Here is a 16,716-nt window from a genome sequence, read left to right on the forward strand (position 1 = left end):
CGCGCCGCTCGTGGGCGGGGCCGGGCCGGGAGGACGGAAGTGACGCGGACCGCGCTACGCCGCAGCATGACCCAGTCGGTGGTGGTGCAGGGTAAGCGGCGCCGGTGAGGGCGGGGGCGGGGATGGGGGGCGCCGGGTCGCCGCGCAGCCCCTTGCGTGCCGCCTCATGGCCGCTGTGTCTCCCCCGCCTCCCTGATCGCAGTCGGCCAGTGCGGGAACCAGATCGGGTGCTGCTTCTGGGACCTGGCGCTGAGGGAGCACGCCGCGGTCAACCAGGTACCGGCCCCGCCCCGCCCCGCCCCGCCCCGCCTCCTCTGCACCGTCCGCCGGGCCTCGGCCGTAGCTGGTTCGGCGTCGGTGTTGCTGCGCTCGCAGCCAGGGACCAGCCATCGGGGTGTTGGGAGGTGGTTAAACCGTCCGCGCCAGGGGCAAAGCCTTAGCAGTGTTGTGATGTCTTTTTTTTTTTTCTTTTCTTTTTTTTTTTTTTTAGCAGGGAGTTTATGATGAGGCAATAAGCAGCTTCTTTCGAAATGTGGATACCAGGTAAGATGGGGTGAAAGTCTCGTCACACAGCATTAGGATTCTTCCCCTGGGGCGCCCGGGAGGCTCACTGAGCACCTGCCTGCGGCCCAGGCCGTGACCCCGGGGTCCCGGATCGAGTCCCGCGTCGGGCTCCCCGCGTGGAGCCTGCTCCTCCCTCTGCCTGGGTCTCTGCCTCTCTCTCTGGGTCTCTCATGATTGAATAAATAAAAACCTTTAAAAATAAATAAGTTGACTCCGTAACCACATTCTCCTCTACTCCGTTTTATAATTTAACCTGAGAGCATTCTTATTTCCCCATTCCCAAGTTTCTCCAAAAAGGGGAGATGAGTCCTGGCATTTGACTCTTGCTATGTACTAGCAACACCTACTGGCATCTGTTCCAGGAAAAAAAAAAAAAAAAAAAAAACTTTCAAAAACAAGATCCCCTGTTTCCACTTCTTGTATACACTCCTGTATCTATTTGAGGAAACGACCATACCTTTTTAATAGCATACTAGGATTTTACCTATGCTAGGGGTTAACAGACCTTTACTGCAAAGGACCAGAGGTAAATATTCCAGGTTTTTGTCACATCTCGTGGACTCTGCTGTTGTAACAGGAATGCAGGTCTAGCTTACTAGTACGTAAGCAAGTGGGCATGGCTGTGTTTGAATAAAACTTAATTTAGGAAAATAAGCAGTTGGTCAGAGTCGGCCCAAGGATCATAGTTTACCAACCCAGCCCATAGCATCATCTGTGCTCAGTTCAGCTTCCTTTCATATTGTCTGTTTTCTTGTAAACTATATTGACCGCAATTCTGTGTTTGGTCACAGATGTAGTTACTTCAGTTCAACATGAAATTCTAGGAATAGCCTTAGATAGTCAACAGTAATATAACTGATATATCAGTTGATGTATGTTCAGCTACAGTAGAAAACCTCATTAATGGTGACTTAAGCAATAGAAGTATCCAGTTATCTCATACAAAGAAACCTGGGAACGGGATGACCTAGGCTTGGAGAAGTGTCTTCAAAGACCAAGATACTGTCGTTTCATTATTGCTATTGTGTTGGTTTCTTGTCTGCATGTTTATTTTTTCCAAACTATAAAGTGGCAGCCTCCACTCCATGCATCACATTTTTATTCATATTCAAAGTGGGGAAAAGGAAGAGTTGGCACCAAGTGCATCCGAATCTCTTTATTATCAGAAAAGCCTCCCAGAATACCTCCCTTTTTATCTCATTAGTAAGAACTGGATCACATGGCCAGCCCTGACTACAAAGACAGCCAGGGGAAAAGTACCCCACTTTTCAGCCTAATGGGAGGGTGGGCAGGAGAAGAATAGGAATGGCACCTTCTATGTTGCCCTCACCCCTATGTTGTCTGCCTCACCAGGCCTGTAAGTAGCTTTATTATATAAATGGGAGTTCGCTTTATTACCTAACAGCAGTATTAGCCTCGGAAGATCTTACAACCTTTTCCCATTTTTTTTATCTTTCAGAGTGGTTGGTGATGGTGGCAGTATTTCCAAGGGGAAAATTTGTTCTCTGAAAGCACGAGTAAGATCTATATACTTGCATTCTTAACGCTGCGTGTGTTTTTAAAATAATTACACTCCTGTAACTATCATGAGAATAAAACTTTAACTTCTCAAATTAAAAAAAGAAAAAAAGTATTTACTAAGCCACACTTTAGTATAAATGTAATTAAACAGACATTTATATCTATCAGAAACTTCAGGGGGGAAATGTTGTGTTTAAAGTAAAAACACACTGTGTATTTAGCATTTTTTGGTAACCGTTTCGGAGGAGATCCACATCTAGATAAATGATAACAAAGGAACTTTCTTAACTCTAAGCCTGAAACACATACTAATGCAGGTTAATTTTTCATTTGAAGATAATGGAGCGTTTCTTTGCATCAGAGTTATACTATCCGCAGTACAAACCACAGATCCAGCCGTGTTACAGTGAATACCATGGTCATGTAAGGCCTCACGAACAAAAATGCTTCGAGTCAGTAGCCCGTATTTCATCTTAATCTCATTCCAGTAAGACTCCTGCTGTTGTTTCTCTACAGCAAACTGCTTTTTTCCAGTTTGTTGATCAATAATTATTGTAACAAAAAAGAAAGGCGGTTTAGGTAGAAGGAATTGAGACAGTAAGGATCAGACCTGGGGTCGCGGCTGGAAGAGTGAAGAGCAGTCGTGTTGTACCCAAGCACTGTCTTCCTGTATCTGTAATCTCCAATGTCCTTGGAAAACAAAATTTAGTCGCAGAGGCCATATGCTTGTAGGCTGTTCAGACGATTAACATGTGGTGCTCTGCACACTGGAGAGCACTAACATCCCAATCCAGATCTCAGAGAAAAAGTAACTGGGTTTCCTAGAGGACTCCCAATTCGAGCTCTTTCCTGCTTCCCCATCAGTGAGCGAGGTAGGAGGTGGAGGGCACACTATAGGCAAAGGATAAATCAGTGTGTTTCTGTAACCTTTGACTTGTCCTAGAAGGTACTCTTCTATTTCCCCTCTGGAGTCTTAGTAGTATGTGGCTGTGATCACTGAAGAGTCCAGGCTTCACGAGAAGATTTAGTGGTTAGGTCCCTCCTCTGTGTCCAGTATTGTAGGTCAATGTGGAAACACTCAGAGTTTTGTAAATCCTATATTAGACCTAAGGAAGAGCTCAGAGGCCAGAGAGCTATCACCAGGCTGCTCTGGCGGAAAACGATAAACCTCAGATCCTGAAAGCTGTGACTCCAGACTGTGCAGTCTTAAGTCTGTTTTGGAACAAGGCCATTATAAGCTAATATTTGTTTCTTTTGTGATCTTACTCAACATGTAGTATACCACATGCTACTACTACCATGCAGTGATGGCTCTCTTACGGCCGATTAGGTGTTTCAGTCAACACGTAAGAGAAAAATTACCATAAAATATCCTAGAAAATCCCTCAAGTGCCAGCAAGTAACCCTCTATAGTCCAGTGTATGTAAAGTATACGTCTATTGCGTGCTGCCTGTAAAAGAGCACGTTTATAATACATAATTATATAGTCTTCTAACATCCTACTGTGATGTACTGTTGTACAGTTAGAAACGCAGTATTTCTGATCCACTGTGTGTAAGACTGTTTTAATTGCTTGCTTGCAGTAGCATAGCTAATTAACTACACAAACCATTTTTTTAAAGATTTTATTTTATTTGTTCATGAGAGACACAGAGAAAGGCAGAGATACAGGCAGAGGGAGAAGCAGGCTCCATGCAGGGAGCCCGACGTGGGACTCAATCCTGGGTCTCCAGGATCACACCCTGGGCCGAAGGCAGTGCTAAACCGCTGGGCCACCCGGGCTGCCCTATATAAACCATTTAATTCACAGAGTTTAAATGGGCATACGTTGCAACCCCTCGGTAGTTAGTACCCCCATAAATTTCGAACTTGACTGTGTCTTTTCAGTAGGTAGGAGAGCGTAGACTGAAGATTCTGCAGCCAAGCTAACCAGTGTGACTCTCAGCTCCACCACTTACAAGCTGGGTGATCACAGCCGAGTGATTTAGCTCTCCTAGGCCTCAGTTGTCTCGTGTAAAGCAGGACAGGTAAGTATAGTAAGCATATATAGGGTTGTAAGGACCAAAGGGGGTAATACGTGTAAAGCACGTAGGACAGGGCACCCCCGGTGGCGCAGCGGTTTAGCACCGCCTGCAGCCCGGGGTCTGATCCTGATTCTGGAGACCCAGGATCGAGTCCCACGTCAGGCTCCCTGCATGGAGCCCACTTCTCCCTATGCCTGTGTCTCTGCCTCTCAGTCTCTCTCTGAATAAATAAATTAAAAAAAAAAAAAAAAGCACGTAGGACAGCCACAGGTAGCATTTAATGTTACAGGGTGGCAAGAACTAGAAAAGCCTGTAAACGAAGCACTTTCTTTGGGACCCTGAATCGAATAGCTAATAGCTTTGTGGTGTACTCTAAGGTTATTTCATTAGTTTTTTTGGCTTTTTTACTTAACTATTTCACTCTTTTACTCCTCTTCCTCAGTATAGAATACACAAGAAGTACGAAACAGTGGGGGCAGGGAGTATTTAATCCTACTGCCAAGCTATCCCTGCCTGCTTTTTGCTGTGTTTCCCTCCAATCTTTTCTATTTTTCTTTCCATAGTTAATTTTACGTTTTATATCATCATTTTCTTCTTAGTAATAAAGGTCATCTCCTATATCAATAATGTTTGTGGTAACGAATTAGATTATCTTGGGCGTGGGGACCCTGTTGTAATCTTTGACACCTGATCCAGGGCCTCACTTGGCATGTGATAGTAAGTTTACTGATTTGAATTGGACAGTTTTGGGCTGTGATTCCTGACGAGCAGCATGGTTGCTCCTGGTGAGCAAGTGCATTAAAATACTGCACACCTTTTGAGAATTTTTTCTGGTCAGGGCACTTTTTAAATTTCCAAGCCCTTGTTCTCAAAACATTGACAATCACGTAGGCACATGAATAAAAGAATTGTTAGAAAATCAGTTGGGATTGTTCAGCTCCCGTTTTCATCCCACGTGGTATTTTGGAGTAGGATAAGAGTTTAGAATCCGTCTTTTAATTGTATCCTACCTCTTGAGCACAGTGAAATTACTTTTTCATTCTTAATAACAGATTCTACATAAAGACTTGATACACATTTGATCAAGCTTAAACTATAAAAAGAGCAATGCAAGTTACAGTTCATAAATTAATTTACAGAGTGACTAGCTCTAAGGAAAAACATGCTAATTCAATGTTCTTTTTCTTTCTCAGGCTGTCTTGATTGACATGGAGGAAGGGGTAGTAAACGAAATTCTTCAGGGACCATTGAGAGATGTGTTTGATAGCAAGCAGCTCATCACTGATATTTCCGGCTCAGGAAATAATTGGTGAGAATATGCTATATGTAAAAATTGAATGTCATCTAAAAAAAAAAAAAATGAACTTCCTTTATTCTAATTGGTCCTGCTGACCTGAAAGCAAGATCTAACCTGCCAAACCTGCCTCTCAGCTTTTCGGTCCATCATCTTTTTTCTGTATAAATGATGGTGCTTTTTTAATGCTTAAAAGCCACCTGTATCATAGTTCTTTATCACTTTTTTAAAGAAAACTCATGAAAAATGGATTTACTAAATTTCTTATAAATTGATTCTTCCATAATACTAGTGACAAGAAATTTTAACTTTTTTTTTTTTTTTTTTTTTTAAATTTTAACTTTTTATAAACTGTTCTCTTACCTGTATTATTTGACTCTATCAAGTTCTCCAATGGGTCAGACTTGATAGGACTGGTAAGAAGTGCAAGCCAGACCAGTGCCCCAGCATTTAAGCTCAGCCTAAGGCTGTGTTTAGCTCTTAAGTATTTAGCTGTCTGTTCTCCTTAACGGGGTAAAAAGCTTCAACAGTGATCATTTGAAAATTTACATTGAGACTGTTTTTGCTGCTTTTTAAAAATTAAGTAGCTCCTTTCCTTAGGTATAAGACTTTAGTTACATGTGATTTTTGAGTTACACAGCCAGACTGCGTGTTGTGGGGAAGTCATTCATTCATTTTTTAATCATTTAATCATTCTTTAATGCATCAAAGTGCTATTTACAAATTCGATTAATCAAAAAGATTTGCAGAGCCTTATGAATATCAGTTTTCTATTGTGTATCATTTCAGCTAATGGTAACATGATGTGACCAGTGTTTTCTCATATATTAAACCAATATGTTCCAAATTTTTTATTTTTAAGGTCCTTCTAGTTGATTATTTTCTGCTTTTTAATATGTAAAATTTACTGCAATTTGTATTTATTTTAAATGGAGATGAGAAAAAACTATGTAACTAAAGTCTTATACCAAAGGGAAAAAAAAAGAGATAAATTTAGAAAATCATAGTTTAATATCCATCAGTAATGAGCTATTTTATCAGGATATTTGAGGATTATAGATCTATATATTTTTTATATTTTCTATCTAGTATGTTTGAAATATCGTAATACGGTTTATTTGATGTGAAACAAAATTAATACAGTAAAAATGCTTTTTCAGGTTTCTCTGTAATCTTTTCATTTAGTTCAGAAATAATAAAATCTTGAAATAATAAATGCCAGAGTGTTTTTATAATTTATTTTCTTTTTTTCAGGGCTGTGGGTCACAAAGTTTTTGGCAGTCTTTATCAAGAACAGATTTTAGAGAAACTCAGAAAGTCGGCAGAGCACTGTGATTGTCTGCAGTGTTTTTTTATAATACATTCCATGGGAGGAGGTAAAGTTATTCACACATTTCCCTAAAACAATGTGAAAGTGTAAGTGGGAGTTCATTTTGCTAACAGTAGTCTGTTTTCAGACCTATGCTTTATAATAAAGTTACAACTTTTAACACTGTATGTGTTTATGAGTATATTCATAACTCTTTTTATTTTAAATTTTTGTCAAATTTTGTTTCTGTTACCATTGTTTTTAAACCGAAGCCCTTTTAAGAGTCAGTACTACTGAATCTGGAGTTTTTTCTTCTTCTACTTTTAGCTTCTTTTATAAAATTTCCAACTACATTTCAATATTTGTGAGCTTTTGGGGAATGCTTTCTCTTAAGAGTTTGCTTATATAGTCTCATGTCCCACCTAGAGGCTAAGCATTTCTGGCTTGTTCATAGATATCTTTTTTTAATTTTTTTTTTTTTTAATTTTTTTTTTTTTTTTTTTTTTTTATGATAGTCACAGAGAGAGAGAGAGAGGCAGAGACACAAGCAGAGGGAGAAGCAGGCTCCATGCACCGGGAGCCTGACGTGGGATTCGATCCCGGGTCTCCAGGATCGTGCCCTGAGCCAAAGACAGGCGCCAAACCGCTGCGCCACCCAGGGATCCCTGTTCATAGATACCTGTGCTAAGAAATATCAATATTCTTTAAACTGCCTTCCAGCCTTTCTTGTGTCCAATAAGAGACATAGGTAAAAGAAATCTTATTAATTCCTTTAAATCACTCCTTACATGGTAATTACCTTGACCTAGAATAAATTATCTGCATTGCTTTCTGTCCCCAGGGAAGCCTATACCTTGCAAATGAAGTATTTTGCTCCTTTGTTCTATGAACTAGAAACATATCCTATTTTGCTCACTTCAAATAGAATTAGTGAGTTAAAAAAAAAATTGCCATGCTGTTTTTCTCCACGCTCAGATTAAGATTTTATATTCAGCAGGTTATATGAATTGATTTTTATACATATTATTCAATATGATAACATTTTAAAATTAAAGTTACAATGCTGTGTAGGCATGTCTTTAGAGGATCATCATCATAATCATTAAATTAAACAAATTTTCTTTGTACTAGTATAATTAACCTCCAGGTTTGGATAGGTTTTCAGAAAAAAACAATTTGATTTATAGTTCATTATGGTGCCTTTTTAAATCCCTTTGTTACTCAAAAGTCTCAGAAGACTATATTCATAGTTTACTGGCAAAAATAAATAATAGTAGAGGTTAAAAACGGTCCCCTTTCCCACATCTAAATCCTAGCCTCTCTCCTCTCGGGTAATCAAGTTTGCCAATTTCTATCCTTCCAGATACTTTCTATGCCTTTAAAAATGTGTGTGTGTGTGTGTGTTTTAACATAAACAAGATCATGCAGTGCATATCATTCTGACATTTTTTAACTTTGTCTTTCCTGAATGTCTTTCAGTGTCTTCTCTGTCTCATAGAATTCAATTGTGTTAATATTTAATAATTTTTAAAGTCTGTTTCCCATTAGTGGATGTTGTTTTAAACATTTTTTTAGCTTCTTTTATAAAATTCTAAATGGTATTTTTAGAATTTTAGGTATTTTATAAAATACTAAATGGTATTTAGTTATATAAATAATCCCCATTTGAACATCTGGTACATACAGTTCTGCTCAGTTATGCCCCTGTAGCTGTAGGTAATATTCCCAAAAGGAAAGTAGGACCAAAGAATATGTACATTTTAAATTTTGATTGATATTTATAAACACCTTCCTACATTAATTCACCAATCCATATTATTAGCACAATTTATGCAAGTTTATTTCCCCACACTGTCACTGAGTTTATGACATAAATCTAATATGTTCAAAATTAGATTGTTTTAATTTAGATATCTTTGATTAGAAAAAGGATTGAACATCCTCACATCTGTTCACCATTTGATTCATTATGATTTACGTACTTTTACTCATTTTTCTGTTGTATTCTTTTTTTTTTTTTTTGGTGGTTGACTGTGAGACCTCTTTATTAAAGAAATTTAGTCCATCATATGTGTTGGAGATTTTTTCTTAGTCTACCTTTTTCATTCTGTTTGTAGGTTTTATATATATATATATATATATATATATATATATATATGTATTTTTATGTGTTTTTTAAGTTTTTAATGGAATCAAAGCTGTCTTCTATGTAATGCTCTGGTTATTAATGTATGCTTCTACCCAAAAAAAAAAAAAAAAAAACAGAAAATTCCAAGTTCCTCACAATCTTATTTTGAATCACTTATGCTGGTTTGTTTTTGTTTTTGTAATTTTAATCCTCAGGAACAGGATCTGGACTTGGCACATTTCTTTTAAAGGTACTTGAGGATGAATTCCCAGAAGTATACAGATTCGTGACTTCAGTGTATCCTTCTGCTGAGGATGATGTCATAACCTCGCCTTATAATAGCATCTTGGCAATGAAGGAACTTAATGAGCATGCAGACTGTGTGTTGCCCATTGACAACCAAGTAAGAAATGACATTATAATTTATAGATGTATCATATATACATTGAGTCTCCTGTTATGTTTCTATGTGCATATGAAACATTCTCTTCCCTTTTCAGCCTTCTAATTGAAGGTAAAATAAGTTTAAATTGTTTTTCTTTCTCTTCTTTCCTTCCTGGTAGAATGTCCTCTATGTCTGCTCTTCTTAATAGCTTCTCTCCCAATATTTTTTCTTTAAAAGTCTTTATTTGACATCATTAGCAAAATTGACCTCATGGTGAATTCTGGAAAGTTGGGCACAACTATAAAGGCAAAGAGTCTGGTTACTTCAAGTGCTGGGGCTGTTAAAAAGCGGCACCAGAAGCCCTTTGATGCAATGAACAACATTGTGGCCAATTTGCTGCTGAACCTAACAAGGTAAATCCTATTGATGGCATATTTTAGGACAGTTTAAAAGCTTCCCTTGGCCTCTGAGGGTGATTGCAGTAACATTTTCATAGTTGCATTTTTTTTTTTTTTTTAGATTTTCTAAGTCATAGGAACTTCTTTTTATTTGATTTTATTTTGTCTAGTGTTTTCAAATCTTGGAGTCATGGACCAGAATTTTCATTTCTTACTCCAAACCAGCATTCTCCCAGGGACATTCCAGAAAATAATAATAAGTGTTACAAGAAAAAAGCTGTCACAGATAAACACTTGAGAACTTGGTTAGATAACAGTAAGCATATTGTTTTGCTGTAGAACATCCTCATTTTTTAAAGCAGCTAATATTTACCTCCTTATTGTTGGTCCAAAATATCTCCTTGACTTTGCTCCAGGAAGATTGCTTTAGCATTATTTTATTCCAAACTATAGAGTACATTAAGCAGATGCTTGAGGAACGTAGTAAAGTTTATAGAATAATTAAATTATTGATCTGTATGTGTTTAACTCAAAGTCTGTTTTAAGTAAGACATTTTTGTATATGTAACGTGCAACATAATAGTGTGTTGATTGCACATCACATAATCCACAAATAAGAATTGCTGTAGATGTTGTGCATTATAATTACCTTTGTACATGATATTCATGTTACTAAATTTCACTAATACAGAAAAAAAGGAATATTCTCTACTGAAGAATAGTGTACAAAAGGATTTAAGAATGCCTGCTGAATAAGTAAAGCTGCATTCAAAAGTATAAAATCTTAACATTAAATTTTTTTCTCTTGCTTTAATGTTGATTTTTTTAGCTCTGCAAGGTTTGAAGGGTCCCTTAATATGGACCTTAATGAAATCAGCATGAATTTGGTTCCTTTTCCTCAACTGCATTATCTTGTGTCAAGTCTAACACCACTGTATACGCTGGCAGATGTTAACATTCCTACCCGAAGGTAAGATGTAGTCACTTTACTCCAATTACTTGATAATTTGAGTTGTTTTTAAGAAATAACATTTTTTAAAGTTTGTAATAATGCTAGGTATTTTTTCATGTCATTTTCTTTGTGAGAGGAACATAAAATGCAGCTGATGACAACCACTTTTTCATTATTTGAATGCTTATTTATAAATCATTATTTAAAAAGTATTTGAGGGATCCCTGGGTGGCGCAGCGGTTTAGTGCCTGCCTTGGCCTAGGGCACGATCCTGGAGACCCAGGATCGAATCCCACGTCAGGCTCCCGGTGCATGGAGCCTGCTTCTCCCTCTGCCTGTGTCTCTGCCTCTCTCTCTCTCTGTGTGACTATCATAAATAAATAAAAATTAAAAAAAAAATAAAAATAAAAAAATAAAAAGTATTTGAAAAACTTTGAAATGTAGATTTTTAAACTAATGAAATTAATAAAGATTGGTTTTTATTGAAACAGATTTCAGGGCTTTTGAAGTCTGACATACTTAAGTCTGAATGCTAATTCTGTCACTGGGCAGGCGACAGACTTTTCTTTTAGTTTTCTCATCTGTGGAAATGAGAATCAGTGCACCTACCTTATAGGCTTGTTGAGTATATTAAGAGTATCTTTAAAGTTCTTATCTTGGTCCAGCACCACAGAAGGCTTTTCCAGTGTGGTTTTTCGTGGTAGCTGCTATATATCATTTCCAGAGCACCTTGTTTTGTAACTGTGTACCACTTATATGCATAAAACTTAATCAGTCTAGTTAACAAAAAAATGTAGTTGAAAAATATTCTGAGCACAGACAGTGAGGACAAGCTTGAAAAGGTCTCACTGACATCCACAGTTGACAGAGGAAAAAGGTCCTGTCAAACTCTGTAAGAGAAAAGTATATAAATGATAAAGTAGAAACTAAATTAAAGATCTTCTTTATAGTTTAAGTTTGGGCAAAATAACAGTTCTGCACTGTAAATGTCACCGTGCTATTGATGAACTTTGATTTCAGCTGCTAACAAGTAACCAGTTATGCCAACTAATAGATGAGACTCTTCCTGCATGGGATGCCGATGACCTTGAGTTAAGCAGCTTGCTTTGTGTATGGAACATGGTACCCACTCACTAAATGTTCACTCTTATTATCAGCCCTGCATATTAAAAATTAGTGTATTTAAATAAAATACGCGTCTTTAATACAGACACACATGTAAATTGGTGCTAAACTATTTATTGTACAAGAGTGATAATCCAGACATTTTTACATTTAAAGTTAATTCTTAAAAAATAAAGACATGGAATTTCTAGTTAAGTTCTACATAAAGGAAACAATGTGACTTGGTCATTCAACCTGAATGTTTTAAAGCCAATTAAACTTCTTTTAATCCTGCTTTTGGATATTTTGATAAAAATTATACTGTTGCAACATTTTTTATTCATATAATCATGATTGTTACAAAGGTTTCTTTCTAATCAAAACATGTGAAAACGTATAAGGGACTTTAAAGATTTTAGCACTTAGGGAACTTGTCACAGTGTTCTATCTTTGTGTTCTTTTTTGCCCTTTTTCTGCTGTACTATAGATATTTCAGAGGCTGCCGTATCAGCACATGAACACATTTATCCTTGAGTAAGATAATAAATTGTTTTAAAATTGTTCTATTAGAAGTCGTAGTTTTAAAACACTTTAATTTCTTAGTAGTGAGAATGTCTTGGGGGTACCTTTATTAATAAATGTCAGTCCTGTACCTCGTCCCATTTTTATCACATGAAAATAATCACATATGAAGTGTGTATATTTGTTTCTTGAAATTCCATATTTCTCTATAAATAAAGATAAGTATGCCAAAATGACGAATAGCTCCTAGTTCTTACGTTTTGCGGCAGAGGATGAACCAAGAATGAGTTTGCCCACTTCTTGTACAGTAATTCTTAAGCTTTTCTGGGTTTCCTCATCTCTGTAAAAATCCCCAAAAGTGCATACACAACAAAATCTTGAACACCGTAGCAGAGGATTTATGAATCCCCACAGCTCACTTTCCCTAAAGGAGTCTTCTATTCTTGCTGTCACATAATCAAAATAGAAGGTAAGTTCCATTAGAGTAGAATTATTTTTCCATTTGAGTAGAAATTGTTCACTGCTTGGTCTCTTGCGCTTAGAATAGTGCCTGGCACACAGTAGGCATTTAGTAAATATCTGTTGAATGAGTAAGTAACACAGTGTGATTTCTGCAGCTCTTCCCAATCATTCTGCAGATCCAGCACACAGAATCTAGAGTGATTCTGGGAACCTAATCATATTTGTATTGAGTTAAGTGAGATTTAAGAACCAGGCTGGAGCTATTTTAAAGACTAGGATGCTGTGTATTGTTAGATACAAACTTGTTGGCACCTTTTTCTTCCCCTCTTTAAATAAAGGATAAATGATGTCCTCCTCTCTTGTCGTATTTCTCAAGATTGTGTTCTGAGAAAATGATAGCTGAAACGTAGAATGTGTTTGTGTGTGAAATTTATTGACCAGAAGGTGACTGTCTTCGCATTTTGTAGTTCTACAGAGAAGAAATGATATTTTGTATAAACAGTGATTTTCATTGTTCTAGGTTGGACCAGATGTTCTCAGATGCCTTTAGTAAAGATCACCAGCTAATTCGGGCTGACCCCAAACACAGTCTCTACCTCGCCTGTGCCCTTATGGTGAGAGGAAATGTACAGGTTTCAGATCTTCGCAGAAATATTGAAAGGTTTGATTTTATATTTCCATGATGATTTGTGTGTACTACTTGTGACAGTGTAGCATAGTAGTTCAGATGGCCTCTCTTCAGATTCTAGCATTGCCATTTAACTAAGGTGTGACCTTGAACAAACTACTTAGCCTCATTTAAGCCTTGTTTTTCTCACACGTAAAATACTAATGCGCAAAATTGTCATTTATGAATAGTGAATGATATAGGATATGTTTTATCCTCTGAAGGTGTTCAGAAAACTTATTGGTTTCATTACTACCACACTACACTGCCTCTAAGTTTATGTTTTACTATTTTTTGACAGTCTATTTTTAGGAAAACTCTACTGACTCCCAAAACAAGGAAAAATGTAGTATTTTCATTCTCTTTTTCATCCCCAGATTTAACGTCCTCCCAAGTAAATGTCCCTTAGCTCACTGGCGGGCTCTACCATGTTACTGCTAATAGTAAAACATAGATAGCTTACATTAAATACTGAGCAAAGAGAATGGTGCCTTCAGTAATACCCGCTGCCATATACGGCAGAATTTTCAGTACCTTCATTCTCACCTTTGAGCTTTTGCATCTCAGATTGAAACCTTCTCTCCGGTTCATCTCCTGGAATCAAGAAGGCTGGAAAACCAGCCTGTGCTCAGTACCGCCTGTGGGCCATTCCCATTCGTTATTAGCTCTAGCCAATAACACATGCGTGAAGCCCACCTTCATGGAACTGAGAGACAGATTCACGAGGCTCTACAAGAAAAAGGTAATTGTCAGGACACCTTCATAACTGTGTGTGATTGTTTTGGCTATTTAAGATGTCTTCTTGTGAATTACACTATTACAAGTCAGGGGCAATCCCGACTGCTGTGTTCATCGTACTGATTATAGCTGAAGAGGAGAGGTGCACTCAGACTATCTAAACGAGAGATCTCGTGAGTTCACAGGATTTGAGTTCTCATTTCTCTTGTAAAGCTGAGTGAACTATCATTTTAATGAAGAATTACTTATGTTTTAGGAGATATATTTTTTTTTCAATTTTCTGAAAATGGTCAACAGTATCCAGTTTACTATTTATAGGCTCATCTTCATCACTATCTACAAATTGAAGGGATGGAAGAAAGCTGTTTCATGGAAGCGGTGTCATCTTTATCAAGGCTCATAGAGGAATACAACCAACTGGATGCCACAAAATGCATGCCTGTGGAAGATTTACCTAGACTAAGCATAGCTATGTAAAAAATACCCCAAAAATGCAATTTTTACTTTTCTTAATTTTACATTGGTTTTCATCACCTTTCCTTTCTGTTTTGGAATGTTTGTGATTCAGAAAACCCACTTTGCACTTTTTCCTATTAGAAAGTATTTTTGTCTAAAAAAAAGAAAAAAGAGTGGTGGTTTTCATTTCATCACAATTTGTGGGTAATACCAGCCTGTGAAATTAGTGAAGTCCTATTACCTTAACTTCAAACATTTGTCTTCAGAAAATTCGCCTTTTCTAAAATTGGAAAAACAGAGTTCCTCAACATTTTTATTTATAATCTCATATTTAGGCATTTATAAAGTGATAATTCATGTCTTTTAAAAAAATCATATACAGGTATATTTTTATATTTATTTATAATTTATTTTTTTATATCGTTTAAATTCTCCTGATTCTTTAAAAGCAAGTATGAGGAATAGCAGAACACAATATAAATACTTCTATGTAATACCCACTAACTTTACAAGGATAGGTTTTATTATAGTATGAAGGAGATTTTGTTTCTCCTTGGGGTAACCACTTGTTTGTACTCAAAAGAATCCAAATTTACATTTATTTTAACATGAATATGTATTAAATTATCTTCAAATATAATGTTATTATTAAACCAGTTGATTTCTTAATAATAAATGTCTATATTTTTAAACAGTATCGCTTGATAATTGGTTTTGTCTGTCACCATTTATATAAGCAAACAGAACATTACTTAGCTTGACATCTTCTTCCAGACTTCGCAGGAAAATGACTGTAATAGTCCAGTGACAGTGTTGCAGTTATTGTAATCTCCGGTTACAATTTTAATGTTAACTTATCCTTAAATACAATTTATATTTTAAATCCATAGGTGGAGTTATCATTTAAGGAAGTAATTTTTAGGGACAGTTTATTTTCAAGCCAAATCATCTATCTGTGCTTCCTTCAGTGTTAAGTTTTTAAGTTTTTTTACTTTTCAAAGTAAGGATACTGCTCTTGATCTTTATCTTGGAAATGTAATTTTTTACAGTATTTGGTATAAAAACTTTTAGATTACCGTGGTCACCAATGGCCAAAGAAGTTCTATTTTCTCCTTCCAAAATAAATCTTAATAAACCTGATACTCAGACTAGGGCAATGGAAGTTAAAAAGTACATTGACAGTTTAATCGTTGTCCTATTTAAGAATTAAACCTAGAATCTTACACACCATGTAATGATTATCATCTGATGGAATCCTAGGCTACATTGTCAAAGTACAGATAAAGTTGTAAAGAAGTTCCGAAAAAGTTCTAAACTTTTTACACATTTTCAACAAAGTATTCTAGATTATAGAGTAAAATGCTTTCTTGTAAATTGAATAACTTTTCCATTATGTATGGAATATGTATGTATGTAGATGAAAGCAACTGTGTATTTCATAATTACACATTTTAAAGTAAGTTTACTTTTAAGATTTTTAACATTATATATAAATTTATATATATATATATACACATATAGTTTTAGCATATATATATAAATAAATTTGGGGGGGATGCAAAAAAAGGTGGTTTTATTAAAGCACCGGGACAGGACCCATAAGCAGAAAGAGCTGCACCAAGTTTTACATATATTTTTAAGAGAACCTTTTTAATAGCTTCTAATGCCTTAAAGATAGTCATCTGAGAATAGGTAGGCATTCTTACTGTTTTAAACCAATAAGGTAGATTTGCCACCCTTTTGAAACCATTCCAATTTTCTTAGGTAATGACATAATCACCTGAACCTAACTTTTCCCACATATACTAGGTTTTATAGGATCTCGAGCTCAGAAAATATATCTCCTGGATCTCTGCAGTTTCTCTGACATACACAAGATGTAATCCACAGCATCTTCCATGTAAATGAGCCTTCATTTGGGCAATCAAATTGAATGGTGATCATTTTCGACTTATTAGGAACACAGCATCTCTTATCTACACATACTCCACAAAAAGTGGGTTTATAACTCTGAGTGCTTGAGCATCCAGAAAAGACGAATTTCTCAGCTTTGAAGAGTTGGAAAGTAGGTTGGCACGTTTTTCCTTTCGGGATCTGAAAAGGCACATAACATTAAGTCATTCTTTAATTTGAATACAACAGTTTAGAAAAAGTAGTACTATATATGGAAACACAAATGCGGAAACACAAAC

The 16,716-nt window shown here is 36.5% G+C and overlaps 2 protein-coding genes across 5 annotated transcripts in view; one reads left to right on the forward strand and one right to left on the reverse strand.

The window, feature by feature from the left end:
• Positions 1-6: 6 nt before the first annotated feature.
• On the forward strand, positions 7-15,221 carry TUBE1 (tubulin epsilon 1). 4 transcript variants are annotated; one of them, XM_072831703.1, is made up of 12 exons: positions 7-91; positions 203-276; positions 491-543; positions 2,024-2,081; positions 5,303-5,418; positions 6,658-6,779; positions 9,056-9,137; positions 9,483-9,638; positions 10,453-10,593; positions 13,184-13,324; positions 13,898-14,072; positions 14,387-15,221. In XM_072831703.1, the coding sequence occupies exons 1-12, from the start codon at positions 67-69 to the stop codon at positions 14,543-14,545; spliced, it is 1,302 nt and encodes a 433-aa protein (XP_072687804.1). In that variant the 5' UTR covers positions 7-66; the 3' UTR covers positions 14,546-15,221. The 4 variants fall into 4 exon arrangements, with proteins under 4 accessions (XP_072687804.1, XP_072687802.1, XP_072687803.1 ...); XM_072831701.1 differs by having other exon boundaries at positions 8-91; positions 9,056-9,243; positions 9,463-9,638; XM_072831702.1 differs by having other exon boundaries at positions 23-91; positions 494-543; positions 9,056-9,243; positions 9,463-9,638.
• Positions 11,795-16,716, reverse strand: part of CCN6 (cellular communication network factor 6) — a 20,964-nt gene continuing 16,042 nt past the window's right edge. The window contains exon 5 of the mRNA XM_072833924.1: positions 11,795-16,618. Coding sequence (XP_072690025.1) covers positions 16,337-16,618 — 282 coding nt within the window. The 3' untranslated portion in view covers positions 11,795-16,336. The remainder of the gene's footprint in view (positions 16,619-16,716) is intronic.

The sequence above is a fragment of the Canis lupus genome, chromosome 7 (genome assembly GCF_048164855.1).
Source record: "Canis lupus baileyi chromosome 7, mCanLup2.hap1, whole genome shotgun sequence".
Taxonomy (NCBI): Eukaryota; Metazoa; Chordata; class Mammalia; order Carnivora; family Canidae; genus Canis; species Canis lupus.

Coding starts and splice junctions, on each gene's coding strand:
- TUBE1 (XM_072831701.1), top strand. CDS start 67: ATGACCCAGTCGGTGGTGGTGCAGG. Junction 2,082..5,302: donor TTTGTTCTCTGAAAGCACGA/GTAAGATCTATA, acceptor TTTCTTTCTCAG/GCTGTCTTGATTGACATGGA. Junction 9,244..9,462: donor TGTTGCCCATTGACAACCAA/GTAAGAAATGAC, acceptor TTTCTTTAAAAG/TCTTTATTTGACATCATTAG.